This window comes from Glycine max, chromosome 6 (assembly GCF_000004515.6).
Source record: "Glycine max cultivar Williams 82 chromosome 6, Glycine_max_v4.0, whole genome shotgun sequence".
Lineage (NCBI taxonomy): Eukaryota > Viridiplantae > Streptophyta > Magnoliopsida > Fabales > Fabaceae > Glycine > Glycine max.
Window position 1 is genome coordinate 45,597,444 of NC_038242.2, and position 13,935 is coordinate 45,611,378.

Genomic DNA, 13,935 nt, shown 5'->3' on the forward strand with positions numbered 1-13,935 from the left:
TCCTTTTAACAGCTAACGCATGCGGAAAATTTCTTTTTTATTTCTAGAATTCCACGTTTTGATATCTTGGCTCTCCCTAGGACTACTAGGTTATTCAAATTGCATTGTAAAAGCATTGTTGTACAACTGTAGGAATAACATCTTGAAGAGTCTTATCTTGAGAATGATATGATTTTTACCTCAACTTCCAAGTATTATGACACCCCATTTGAAACAGAAAATAGATATAACAGTATTTGAGAGACCCTTCGCCCTCCTTCACTCTTAACTTATTTTTTCCAACCAGTTCCCTTGATTGCTTCTCTTGCAATCTATTTTATCAACATGCCCTTCTTGAGCCTTAGATTCTCTGTGCTCCTACCTAATATGCACCTTAGTAATAGGTGGCTTCCTAATATATTCCTATAAGAATCTTATAGGGAGTTAAAACCAAATAAGGAGCTAAACTTTTCCATGTAGATGAGCACATATAGGTCCATTAAACATTTGGGACTTCAGGTAAGTAATTACTAAATGAATATGGTGAATTCATGTTTAGTTAGAATAAATGAAGATTGAATAAGCAAAACTGACTGTAAGAATTGATGCTGGTAAAAGATATGCCAATATGATGGAGAATATTAGACATGCATACCCTTTCCAGAAGAAATTGTTCTTCTATTGGTAATCGTGAGTTTATGTTACATCTTCCACTGATTATTTCCACAAGGAGGATGCCAAAGCTGTAAATGTCTGCTTTTCTTGTTAGCTTCCCCCTTATCGCATACTCTGGTGTCAAATAACCTCTGAAAAAAAACCATGCATTGATGCATCAGCAAATTTTTGATATAAAATAAGTGATTAAATACTGTTACATTCTTATGAAAACAGAAAAAGAGAAGCATTCCTTTTTACCAAGTAAGAAGGGAAAAATATAAAGTAAATATTCATATATAACATTTCCTTTTGGCAATTACATCACTTTGTTGTAGTTTATGTGTATCTTGTATAAGTGTTATTTATATCCTTGGTGAAAAAGGAAAACAGAGGCATGTCCAAGAGTTCAAATCTCTAGTATGACACCAAGAGTTAAGACAACCTAAGGGGTTAAAAAGGAAAACAGAGGCATTTCCTTTTCAGCAAAACAAAAGATCACTGCATAGGAATGCAGGATACCCCAAAAAATTATAGGCAATCTAAGGGGTTAAGACTTTAAGATTTAAGACACCAAGAAGAGTATGAAATGAATCCTTTTTTTATATACAAAAACCATTGTCAAGAAATTTTATTGTCTTGGAATTTTCGATGAATTTCCTGAGGGAAATGACTTTGTGTCTTGGAACACTTTGGTGGGTGAGTGTGTTTCTATTTCTCAGCCTTGTTTGGTTTTTGGTTTGTTCCTAAAGATGTGTTGGGTTGGGCTTGAAGCCAGTGTTTCCACTGTCTTGAGTCTCTTGTCAGCTACTGGTTACATAGGGAACTTTGGTGTGGGGAAGTCTTTCCATGGATATTGCATCTAAATTGGATTTAGTTCTAATTTGAATGTCATTACTGCATTGATTAATTTGTATGCAAAGGTAGGTTATATCTTTTTGGCACACCAAGTTTTTGATCGCGTTGCCAAGAAGGATGTTGTCTTGTGGAACTATTTAATAGGGAATTATGCAAGAAATGGAATGGTTGGAGAAGCACTGGCTTCATTTGAGCAAATGAGTGTTTGAGGAATGAAGCCTAATTCTTCTACCTTCTCAGGGCTGCTCTCTGCTTGCCCTACGTCTGGAGCAATACAAGTAATTCGTCATGTTTCTAGTTTATTGAAGTGCAGAAACTAAAACTGGATGCGGTTCTTGGAACGACTCTTGTTGATGTGTGTGCTAAATGTGGCTTTCTAGATGAGGCTATGGACATATTTGATAGGATGGAAGATAAAGATGTGAAATCTTGGACTGCCATGATTTCGGGCCTCGGAGTTCATGGGCAGCCAAATAATGCCATTAGGCTTTTCAATAGGATGGAAAAGGAGGGGTTTAAACCAAATGAACTCACGTTTTTGGCAATTCTGACTGCTTGTAGTCATGGAGGGCTTGTGGTTGAGGGGATGTAAGTTTTTAAGATCATGGTTCATGAATATGTGTTTTCACCACAGGTTGAGCATTATGGATGTCTTATTGATCTCTTGGGTCGAGCAGGAATGCTATATGAAACACATAAACTAATTGATAGCTTCACAATAAAGGGTGATGCTACTGCATGGCATACATTGCTTTCTGCTTGTAGAATCTATAGAGATGTTAAATTAGGAAAGTGCGTTAAAGATGTGCTAAAGAGCATTTATGCAGAGCATCCTACAAATTCCCTCCTCATTTCTAGCACGTATGCAGTCGTTGGAAGAATCGTCGATTTTACAAGAATGCAAGAAATGAAGCAAAGGAATACCAAGTTTAAGTGGACATTATTAAATGATAAAATAGATTGAAGGCTTCAACTAGGGTGCAAACACTACCCAAATAGGATTTGAAAAGGGTGTTTTATCTGATTCATTTGTAGTGATATCTAGTTTAATAGATTATGAACAATTTTGGATGAATTGATAAAAAGACAAATTAGAAGTATTTCATATGTATGTAAATTCAAATGAATCTTGGAGGGCTTCCATACCTGTCTCAAGAGTGGTACTTGTAATTTATGATTTTTGTCGTTGTTCCTAGTCATATTATATTAGCTAGTATTTGTTTGTTTTCATATGGGAAACAAATGTACATATTATATTAGCTAGTATTTGCTATTTTCTTGTGAAATTTCTGTTTCTGCTACAATTCTGTGCTTTACTCTTTTATTGCTACAAAGGTTAGCTATCATGGATTGATATACTTGTCCAATCTCTTTGCATTAAGCTAATACATCTAGTACACTTTGTAGAAGCACACTATGTGATCAAGTCAGACACCTTTATTATAGGATTAGATCAAATGGACAACTTGCATATACTAGTATTTCGACATCAACAACCAATTCAATCCATCAGGTTGGTTTTCTATTTTGTGTTCTAGTTGAGGATTTGGATTCTGCCATTCAATGACCTCACATGATGGAATCATTTGATGAAAGATAAACACAATGCCTTACGTTTCCCTAAATCCCTGACACTGAGTCCCGCATTCTTTCATGCACAGAAAGTTATGTCTATATGACTGTCTGCCATCAAATGACCTGGTCATGTTATGGCTTCAAACTAGAGAATGCATATCCTCTAGTTGGATGCACTTAATGCTTAGATTTATGTATTTTCAACATACTAATTTTTGTTTGTATGGTGTCTAGCAGCTCTTAAATGGTGCTCAGAACAAGGTTCCTGCATATTTGGGTGGTATTTTTGTCTGTGTCTCTTTTGTGGTTGCATTGGTGTCTCTGGGACATAGTTGGATGCTCTCTTGATTGTTCCTCTACAAGTGATGCCATGGATTGGATTGCTTTTGATGTATGAATGGGCAATCACAGCTTTCTTGGTTGCATTTTTGTCTGCATAGTTGGATGCTCTCTTGATTGTTCCTCGGCAAGTGATGTCATGGACTGAATTGCTTTTGATGTAAGAATGGGCAATCACAACTTTCTTTATATTATTTGGAGGTTATATCCATTTGATTTATCAGTGGGGAAAACTAGTCGGATCACGAGTAGCATCATCCTTGTCACAACTTGGGTTTGATTATGATTCAGAAAAACGTATGTTCTCAAGAGTAAAACTTCTTTTGTGGTTGTTTTTCATTTAATTGTGATGGTGAGATACTTTTTTTTATATATAAATTGAATCTATATTATCTATATTTATAGGTCATCAGCGATAGATATCATCTTGTGATGTTGCTACATGGTACTTTGTTTTAGGGATGGCCTTGTTGGGCATTGTCTCCATCGTTGCCTTGTCTTTTTGGAATTACTGCCTTGTTTTTAAGGTAATTTATGCTCTAATATATTATGGCAAGTCTAGTTAAAATACTTGTAATTTTTTTTTCTTTTTGGGGAAGCTTATATCTTTGTTCCCAATGGCATGTCTTTTTATTTAATATTGACTAGTGGGCAAAAATGAAATGTCAAAATTCAACAATAACCCTCTTTGTGTAAATAAAAAAAAGTAGGTCCTATTTTTTTTTTTTTTTAAAAAAATGGAAATCTACATCAATTCTGAGAGGACCGATGTAGAATGGTAACCATTCTAAGATGGTCACGTGTCAAAGACCATCTTAGAATGCAATGCATCTACATCGGTCCTTCATAAATGACCGTCGTAGAATGAAATGCATTCTAAGGTGGTCGTTGGGACATGATCGTCTTAGAATGCTAAGCATTCTACATCTGTCCATTAGACGAGACCGTCATAATATACCCAGCATTTCTACATCACTTGTTGAGCGACATCGTCTTAGATTGCCTAGCATTCTACGACGGTCTTCTAGGAAAGACCGATGTAGAATGATGACTATTCTATGACAGTCTCGTTTGAAGGACCAATGTAGAATGCTCAATATTCAAAGATGGTCTTTGGCAACCATCCTAGAATTGGCTTCCCCTTTTTACGACGTCTCCTACGACGATAGTCGTAAACCGATGTCGAATGCTTCAAATAACTGATGTAGAATCTTGATTCAGTAGTAGTGCAAACTTATGTTTTCATGTTCATATAAAATTTTTTGTTGTCATTTAGTTATTTTTATTGAAAGGAATGTTTCACACTTCTTTATATGTAGTATATTTTCATCATATATCAATTCACATATTTCAATTTTATTACCAAAATTAATGTTAATCATATGAAATGAAACAACAAAACCTTTAACATACAACCAAAAAGAAAAATAGGTAGCATGTTCAGTATGAAGTAAATATATATTTAACTTTTAACCCATATAAAGGTAATAAATTTCAAGAATCTCATGAAATTGAAAAATCGAATTAATCATTAAACATATTCATTTAATACTATATATAGATAGTCTCATTCTCAATTACATTATTCATTAGATCTCAAACATCTAAGTACTCATTCTAATTAATTACAAGGGCATGAATGCATGTGCCAACTCTTACATAACAATATGCCTTATCGTATGATTACAATAGTATATTGTAATTTCCTTCACATTTAGATAATATATATTGTGATCCAACTTTTACATCGTAATTCTAGCAATAACGGTTTGTTTTACATCAGGCACACACGCAAGAACCATTATGACAAATTGCATTTCCTTCACATTTAAGCAAAATAGAGTTGCTTTCATCATTTTCATGATATTTACCAAGACCTGTCGTTTTCGGTATGCTCTTGAAACCATGACCGACAAAAAGATGTACAAATTCAGCAATGATGGTTCTTTCCTAGAACTATATGTGTTTTCATAAACTCAACCATGAATATTACAAGCATTTAAAGCAAGAAAGACAACAACAAAAGCTATCTTGACTATAGTCATCCCGTGTCTTGTTTTAGTGTGGTGTTTTTTAGGTTTAGAGTTAAACAATCATTTTTTCCTTCTGCTTATACAATCTTTTCTCGTAAATGGAAATTTGATATCTATTTATATCATTTTTCCTATTTTAAAAATACATTTGTAATTGTTTCATCTCTGGATTTATATATTAAATAAATATATTTTGATTAAAATAAGAAATTCAAATTAAGGTAATGAAAAAATATTAACATTATATTTAATTACTAATACATATTTTCTCATGTTCAAATAATATTAAGTGAGAGAAAGATTGACAACATAAAACTTAAGGTCTCAAGTGGAGATGATTGCGAGTTTGCAATTTTTTATTTTAAAATGAATTTTCAAAATGGAAATAGATTCAGCTAAAATTATTATGAGTTGATTTTTTTTCTTTTCAAAACAGATTTCACTTTATTTCAAAAATAATAAAAATAAATTTCTTCTTTCTTGTTTGTATTTTCAATTAGAGAGTTTTATGAGGGTTATCATAGAAGGAGGGGACAAAACACATTTCCAAAGTGCATCTCCAAAGCCCGGAGGAAGCTGGACCATGGCAAAATCTGGTCATTGCGAAACATCTCCTGAAACCAACTTAAGGCCGATCCATCCAAATAAAAGGAAGCCACCTGGAGACACTCGTCGTTAGGAGTTTCATAGTAATCAAAGAATTGAGAAATTTTTAATATCCAGGACATGGAGTTAGAACCATTGAAATGGGGAACCTCAAGCTTCATACGAGGTGGAGTCTTTCGCGAAGAATGGTTGGGGGAGGCAGTTTCGAGGGAGGCAAGTCGAGAAATGACCTCGTCGAGTTTGGAGTGGGGGGAGCTCTGCGCGGAGATGAGGGCGCTATGGTTTTGGATCAAAATGGTGATGGCTTCCTCAAGCAGCAACAATGACATCTTTAAATACCTCAACCACCAATGACGATGGCATGCTGAAATTCGTCGGTAAGAGCTTAGGTCACCACTACTTCACGACATATGCACCTTCATTGTCCTCTGACGTCGAAAAGCCACAACCATTGTTCATTCATCCATCACTAATGAAGCCAAATCTTAGATTGGCTCCACGTGTGTGAGAAACATCCTCGACACAATTGTCGCATTCCTCCTAGTCACACGTGCGAAACATTATTTTGTAGCATCTTTATGGTTCTGGTTAAGTGTTTGGGATTTTGGGTAGATTGTTTCAATTTGGGAGTTTGGTGGAGTTTTCTTTTACATTGAGGAGAAGGCATTGGATTAGGATTTTGAAATATTATTTTAACATAAAAAAGTCTTATGAGTTTGATAATTTGAATTTTAATGGATTTATATCTTAAGAATTTAAAGAATTTTAAAGCATTTTATAGATTTATATGAATTGAAAGGATTTTGTGAATTTTTAAAAAAATATTCAAAATTACAAGAGTTAATGAAAAAATAATAAGAAATGATGAGGTTTGAATAAAAAAATTAAAACCAATATAATTTTTCTTAATCTTTTAATAGCTAAATTGATTCTAAATTTATGTCTTCCTATGCTAATTCTTTTTGCAATAACATTTTTTCATTCTTACTTTTAGATTTAAACAATATAGATTTAAAATTTTATATTGTTCTAATTTTTTTAGTTACTATAATTATTTCATGATAAATTTAATGATACGTATAAATGAGATGCACATATATAGTAGAAGAGAGTAGGGAGAGTGGAAAATTGGTAGGGGGTTACCGAGTTATCTAGATGACAAAATTAAGGATAATAGTCACAAAAATAGTGCGTCGACCAAGTTATGAGGATAGTCCGTATAAGGAAAACATACTTAGTTTTATCACATAAAACAAATATTAATTTAATTTAGAAAATAAAAAAAAGTGTAGAGGGAAGAAATATATTTAACATTTTTTTATTCCAAAAGAAAATAAAAAATATATATGACACATTATCTTGAAGAATATTAATGAGAGAAAAGGATATCCATAATGAGAGAAAAAAAGTCGAATAACTAATGAAAAAAGAAAAGGAAAAAAATTCTAACAAAATATCAAGAAGGGTTTGAATGATACTATTTGATAAATATTTTATACTAAAAATTTCATGAAATCTATTAAAATTCTTCTTAAAAAACAAAACATCCAAATTTTTATATTTTTGAATACCAAAAGATTTTTTTATAAATTATAATAAAATCTTAATTAAATATCATCGAATTTTGTTGTCTTCCTTAAAAAATCTTAAAAGTTATAATTAAATATCACAAAATTTATTTATACTATTTAAAAATATTACAAATTTTATTTTATAAAATAAATTTTTTAAAATCCTAATTCAATAGCCCTTCTAAATTTACAGTGAACACCACTGCCCGCACCAGCGTGCACGTACTACACCATTGCTGGATAAAGATTTTTCGAAATTGTTAGATTCAATGGTTTTTATAAGCGTAACCTTGCTGTTAGTAGCACCAAATAACTGCAATATATTTGAGTGATTCTGCTGATAATTATGCAGCTGAAATATTACTGTTAATAGCACCAAACCATTTAGTTTTAAATCCTCTTATATGTCTATATTTAGTTGTAATCTTTGTAATAACGGTAAGGAAGAATTATAGAGAATAACTAAATAGTACATTATCTTCTATAGATTGGTATCAAATCAATGTTAAAGAGCGAGATTTAACGGGTAAATTGGATTAGGATTTCAAATAATTTTTTTTAGAATTTTTTTAAAAAAATCTTGCAATATTTAATTAGGATTTTTAAATATTATAAATAAACTTTGTTTTCATTCAATTACTATAAAAAAAATTAAAAGGAAAAAAGTATCCAAATTTTTTAACGAACAATAGTATCAGCTAGTGTGTCTAGAGAATAATGGATACCATCACAAAGGTTCTGCCTGAAGAGTGTGTCGCAACTATTATTTCCTTGACATCTGCTAAGGATGCATGCCAATTATCTCCCGTGTCCCCATCCCTTAAAGCAATTGCAGATTCAGATGCTGTGTGGGCAAACTTTCTTCCATCTGATTGTGAAGATATCATAGATCAATCTTCAACACCAACCCTGAATTTGTTGTCCAAAAAACAAATTTACGCATACCTATGTGACTATCATGTTCTTTTTGACAATGGGAATATGGTAAGACTATCTTTCAAGTCAAAAGGTGATTTTAATTTGTCATTGTCTCATGATTTGTCGCGTGCATGTTTTGTAGAAATTGGGATTCAGATAGAGGAATTTGGGAATTTAATTGGGATTGAGGGAAAATTAGATTTTGTATTTTGTAGATTATGAAATTATGGCTTAGCCATGTCAATGCTCAATCTCATCACTTCAGGTTTCTCTATTCATTCCTATATCATTTGAAATGATAAAATTGGTTTGGATGTGCAGACTTTATCTCTAGAGAAAGCTACGGGCAAGAAATGCATCATGGTAAGTGCAAAGGGATTTAAAATATCGTCGGGTGATAAACCTTGTTATTGGTACTGGGAGTCTACACCAAAGTCCAGGTTTTCTTTATTTCTCTCCTACTGCTTTGATTTAAAGAATTTCATGATTTCTCATGTTAATGCGATGATAATAATAATAATAATGTAATGTTTAGACATGCTTTTTGGTATTTAAAAATATCATATTTCCTGTTCCAGAATATTAATCGTCTTAAATTATTTTATCTAGACAAAAAAGATAATAAAGAATAATAATTTTATAAAATTAACTTTATATTATTATTTTATTTATAGGTTTTGCTTTCAATCACTAATATTATTGCATAAGATATTTAAGTAAAAATATAATTAATGTTATATTAAAAATTAAAAGAATAATTATTTTGAGATAATTTTTTTATTATGACATTTATAATAAGACTGAAAAAATAACTTTTTTTTTTCTAATTTTACGTATATTTTTTTTTATTTCCAATCCCTATAGTTAACGCATATAATGATGTGATTTTAATCTCTCGTTACATAACTAGACATTATGTTCATCTATTGCTATTGGTTGGTTCTTGAAAGGCAAACTTCTATGGTTTTGGTCTTGAAAGTGTGTATATCAACACAATTTGTCGTCTCTGAAAATGTCAACGGCTAAGAATTTTCTACGAGCAATGATTCTTGAACACCTCACTTTTCTATAATTCATACTTAGAATTTCTTTGTATGTTTTATACATGTACTTTTCTCTCTTTTATCTTTGTCTCACATGGTCTCAAATTTGGGTATCCAAAAATCAATTTTGATTTTATCCTATCAAATTGTCAACTTTTAAACAATTTCATCCGATATAAAGGATTAATCTGCATAGATAAATAGCTTCCAGGGACAAATTGTTACATTCAAACTATTCAGTATGGCCAAATTATATATTAATTCTAGCTTGTTTGTTTTCACTCAAGGGCAAGTGTTATTATGCATATGCAGATTTTATGAAGTAGCAATGCTCAAATATATGTGGTGGCTAGAAATTTTGGGAAGTTTAGAAGCTAAATTTTTGTCAGCAAATACAAACTACGGTGTATACTTCATCTTTAATTTTGAAAATCACGGATCAGAGTTCATATATTTAAATCAATACTTTCAACCTAGAACTTATGGGGATTTGGTTGTGTGCGAAGGAAATATAAACGGATATCGTAAAAGAGTTTGCCTAGACCCTCCTGGTGAGGAAGTGCATGAGAGAGAAGATGGATGGATGGAAGTCGAGATGGGAGAGTTTTTCAGTGAAGATCATGAAGATAACTTGGTGGGTTTTAAGCTATGGGATATGAACTCACAACTTACACGCTTTCTTGTAGTTGAAGGAGTAGAGTTCAGGCCCAAAAACATGTGATATGGAAAATCTTTCTGTATGTGTTTTAACTAGAGTTTGTGGATTTTATTGAGTGAAAGTGGGTTATTGAGTGAAAGGATTTATATTTCGAAACATTTATATATATGAAATTTTTTTTTTTTAAATAAGGTAAACAATAAAGTATCTTTTTTAATTTGTTCTTATTTTTTTTTAAAATTTATGATTTTCGTTTTGAACTTTTTGGCTATGAATCTTAGTCTTTAAACTTTTATGCGGTCAAGTATTTTAGTTTTTTTTTTCTATTTTAAATATTAATTGATGATCTCACGTTTGTTTTATTAGTATTTTATTTTGTTACATTTTAAAAGGTCTTAAACTTATTTTAGGGTTAAAAGAAAAATAAAATTCACTAACTTCTAAATTCTAACAAAAACATGGCAATATCTAGGATGAACCACTTAATTAAATATTTGTGGTCTATTATGGACCAACAATTTTTTACCATTATATATGTTAATAAAATATTAAATGACCAAGGTTAAATTTTATTATTATTCTTCAGTAATGTATGTTTTTGCTTTTTTATCGTATTATCTTCTTCTCTTCTCTAGTCATTATTGTATGCGTTGTGTGCCAACAGTGGCGTTATATTTCTTCCCATTCTTCTCATCTTTTGCCCTCTTCTTCCCTTCTCCTACGCCCCAACACTCCTCCCTCTCCAAACCCTAACCCTAACCCTTCATGTCTATTGAAAGAATCCCGAAACCCAACTTCTCTTCTTGGTACCTCCACCTTGTCCAACATCCGCTTCGTGCAACGCATGAGCATGCAAGGATTTTCTTCTTCAGCATCCAACAAATGAAGGGGAAAATAAAAGAGAGAAAGCACCAAAAAAATGCCCACTCCATGTTTCGTTTATTGGCATTGTTAGTTACAGGGGATTATAATTAGTTTGTTAATTATTTTCTGTTAGAGTTTGTTAGTTATTTTCTAATAGACATCTTGCTTATATATAAACTTCCATAGGGTCTTTTCTGTATTGAGGTAACTCTTTTACTCATTTTTAATAATAGATTTCTTTCTCCTAATATTTTTCTTTCTGTTGGACCTTGTGGCCTCAATAATCTTAAGAGGGATAGACTTAGAATGCAGAAGAAGCAACAACAATCAATTTAACAATGTTTTTTAAACATGCAAGACACAATTGATTGCAACAAAATAAATAAGATAAGGAAAGAGAGAATGCAAACACAGTTTTATACTAGTTCGATCACACCCTTGTGCCTACGTCCAGTACTCAAGCAACCTGCTTTAGCTTTTTCACTATCTTTGTAAAATCCATTACAAAGTCTGAACCACACAGGAACAACCCATCCCTTGTGTTCAGATGCTTTACAATAAGAGACTCACAGTCTCTTAACCAATCTCATTGAATAAGAAGAATGGAAAAAGAATTCTCTCTTCAAGAGAAGAATATTACAATGAAGATTCATGGATGAACTCTTAATGGATTTGCAAGTGTTTGCCCAAGAGTTCTTGAGAGAGCATTTTACAATGAAGTTCTCTTGGAATCTCTCTCATTTTCTTTTGAGAGAATAAGACATTTTTGCCAAGCAAAACTCTCTCTTCAATTTCATCCCAAGTCACACATATATATAGGCCTTTGATGGCCATTCAAAATCCAAATGATAAGATGTGACTGTTGGCGATATTCCTTGAAAATCCTCTTTGGTAATAGATTACAGAATTAGTGTAATCGATTACACAGTTGTTTTTCTTGAATAGTTGTGACCTTTCATTTAAAATTTGAATTCCCAACGTTCAGAGTCTCTGGTAATCGATTACATATGATGTGTAATCGATTACACACTTTCAAACCATTGGTAATCGATTACATGTGCCTTGAATGACTTGAAACCTTTCATTGTGAGGCAAGGCTTGATCTTGAAGAAATCTTCAATCAAGGCTTTGTTTGTTGAAACAATCTTGTATTAATCTTGAAACAAAATGAGCCTTGTTTGATTCTTCTTTTGACATCATCAAAATCATGTATACATACATTCACATTCTCCCCCTTTTTGATGATGAAAAACATGTGATTTTTTCTCGACAACATCAAAGCTTGCATGATTTACATTCTCCCCCTTTCTCAAACAAATTCTTAATTCTTCTTGACATCATCAAAGTTTGCATGATTTACATTCTCCCCATTTCTCAAACAAATTCTTAATTCTTCTTGACATCATCAAAATCTTCATGATTTACATTCTCCCCCTTTTTTATGATGACAACCACCTGTAGGTTAGGAGCAACAACAAAGAAAAAAAATATCTATTTGCATATAGTTTACTCCCCCTTGGTTTTGTAATGATTGCTTATATGAGACGGTTGAAGATTTCATATTTTTCATATGTAAAAAAATTGTCTCATAAAGAATAGATAATTTTTCTTACTATTTTATCTTTTATCTTTCTCTCCCCCTTTGTCAACATAAAAAACAAATCATGAATAGAGAGGAGAAAGATTTTACCACTTGTTGATTACATACATATATTTTATCTTTTATCTTGTTGATTGGAATGTATGAGGATCAAGTGATACCAAAAGACATTAAAATAATCATTCAATATTAATCAAGCAAAAACAAGTACAATAGCACATCAATCAAACACAATCAAATACAACCAATCATCAAACCTTTCAAATCAAATTAATTAAATTAACAATCAACTAACTATGCACAATAATTTCTATTAAAAAAATATTCAAATTTCAAATTTCAAATTACAATTTTCAATTTTCAAATTTTAAATTTTAAATTTTAAATTTTAAATTTTCAAATTCCAACTTCCAACTTTCAACTTCAACTTCCAGTAACTTCCCCTTCCAACTTCCAACTTCCATTTTCAACTTTCAACTTCCAATAACTTTCATTTCCAACTTTCAACTTCCATTTTTAACTTTCAACTTCCAATAACTTCCATTTCCAACTTTCAACTTCCAATAACTTCCAATTTCCAAATTTTAATTTTAAATTTCAAATTTCCAATTTCAATTTTCAAATTTAATTTTTTTCAAATTTCAATTTTCAAATTCAAATTTCAAATTTCTATTTCAAAATTTCCTTTTCTAAATTTGAAATATTTTTTTTTAAATATGAAATTAATTTGAAAAATTTAATAGATTAGACAATAAAAAAATCAATAAAAACAATCAAAACTCAATCAAGAACAATAATAAAAAAATATCATTAAAAAACAATTAAGCAAATATAAAATATAATCAATCAATCAAACTAACAAAATTGAATATCAATCAAGCAAAAACAAACACATCAATAAAAAAAACGCAATCAATCAATCATCAAACACAACCAATCAAATTCAATCACAATCATCAAGGACAATCTAAACTCAAGTAGAAAACAAGCATCAAAAGTAATTAATCAAAGACAAGTGACCTATTGGTATCATTTGATATCACTTGTTGGGCTTGTTGACCAAGTGGCCTTTGTTGTCTCCATAAATCATATATTCACTTTTCTTGGGGAGAAATGTGAATAAACTTTGATGCATGCCATGTGTTTGGAGAAATTGCTATCAATGTATCGACTTTGCTCTTCTCTGTTTACATAGTCTTTCATCATGATACCCAGACTTTTGATTTTCTTCTCTGAA

At 31.4% G+C, this 13,935-nt stretch overlaps 1 protein-coding gene and 1 pseudogene across 1 annotated transcript; both read left to right on the forward strand.

Annotated features, from left to right (window-relative positions):
• Positions 1–459: 459 nt before the first annotated feature.
• LOC121175018 (pentatricopeptide repeat-containing protein At1g26900, mitochondrial-like) lies at positions 460–2,455 on the forward strand (annotated as a pseudogene).
• A 5,877-nt stretch (positions 2,456–8,332) lies between these two features.
• LOC100795707 (putative F-box protein PP2-B12) lies at positions 8,333–10,687 on the forward strand. Its single transcript, XM_014777084.3, has 3 exons — positions 8,333–8,599; positions 8,855–8,973; positions 9,889–10,687. The coding sequence occupies exons 1-3, from the start codon at positions 8,333–8,335 to the stop codon at positions 10,295–10,297; spliced, it is 795 nt and encodes a 264-aa protein (XP_014632570.1). The 3' UTR covers positions 10,298–10,687.
• The last annotated feature ends 3,248 nt before the right edge of the window (positions 10,688–13,935 follow it).

What these genes read in the sequence shown, in the direction of transcription:
- LOC100795707 (XM_014777084.3), top strand. Translation starts at nt 8,333, where the DNA reads ATGGATACCATCACAAAGGTTCTGCCTGAAGAGTGTGTCGCAACTATT. An exon ending in TTTTTGACAATGGGAATATG is followed by an intron (nt 8,600 to 8,854) that starts GTAAGACTATCT and finishes TTGGATGTGCAG; the next exon opens with ACTTTATCTCTAGAGAAAGC. An exon ending in GAGTCTACACCAAAGTCCAG is followed by an intron (nt 8,974 to 9,888) that starts GTTTTCTTTATT and finishes ATGCATATGCAG; the next exon opens with ATTTTATGAAGTAGCAATGC.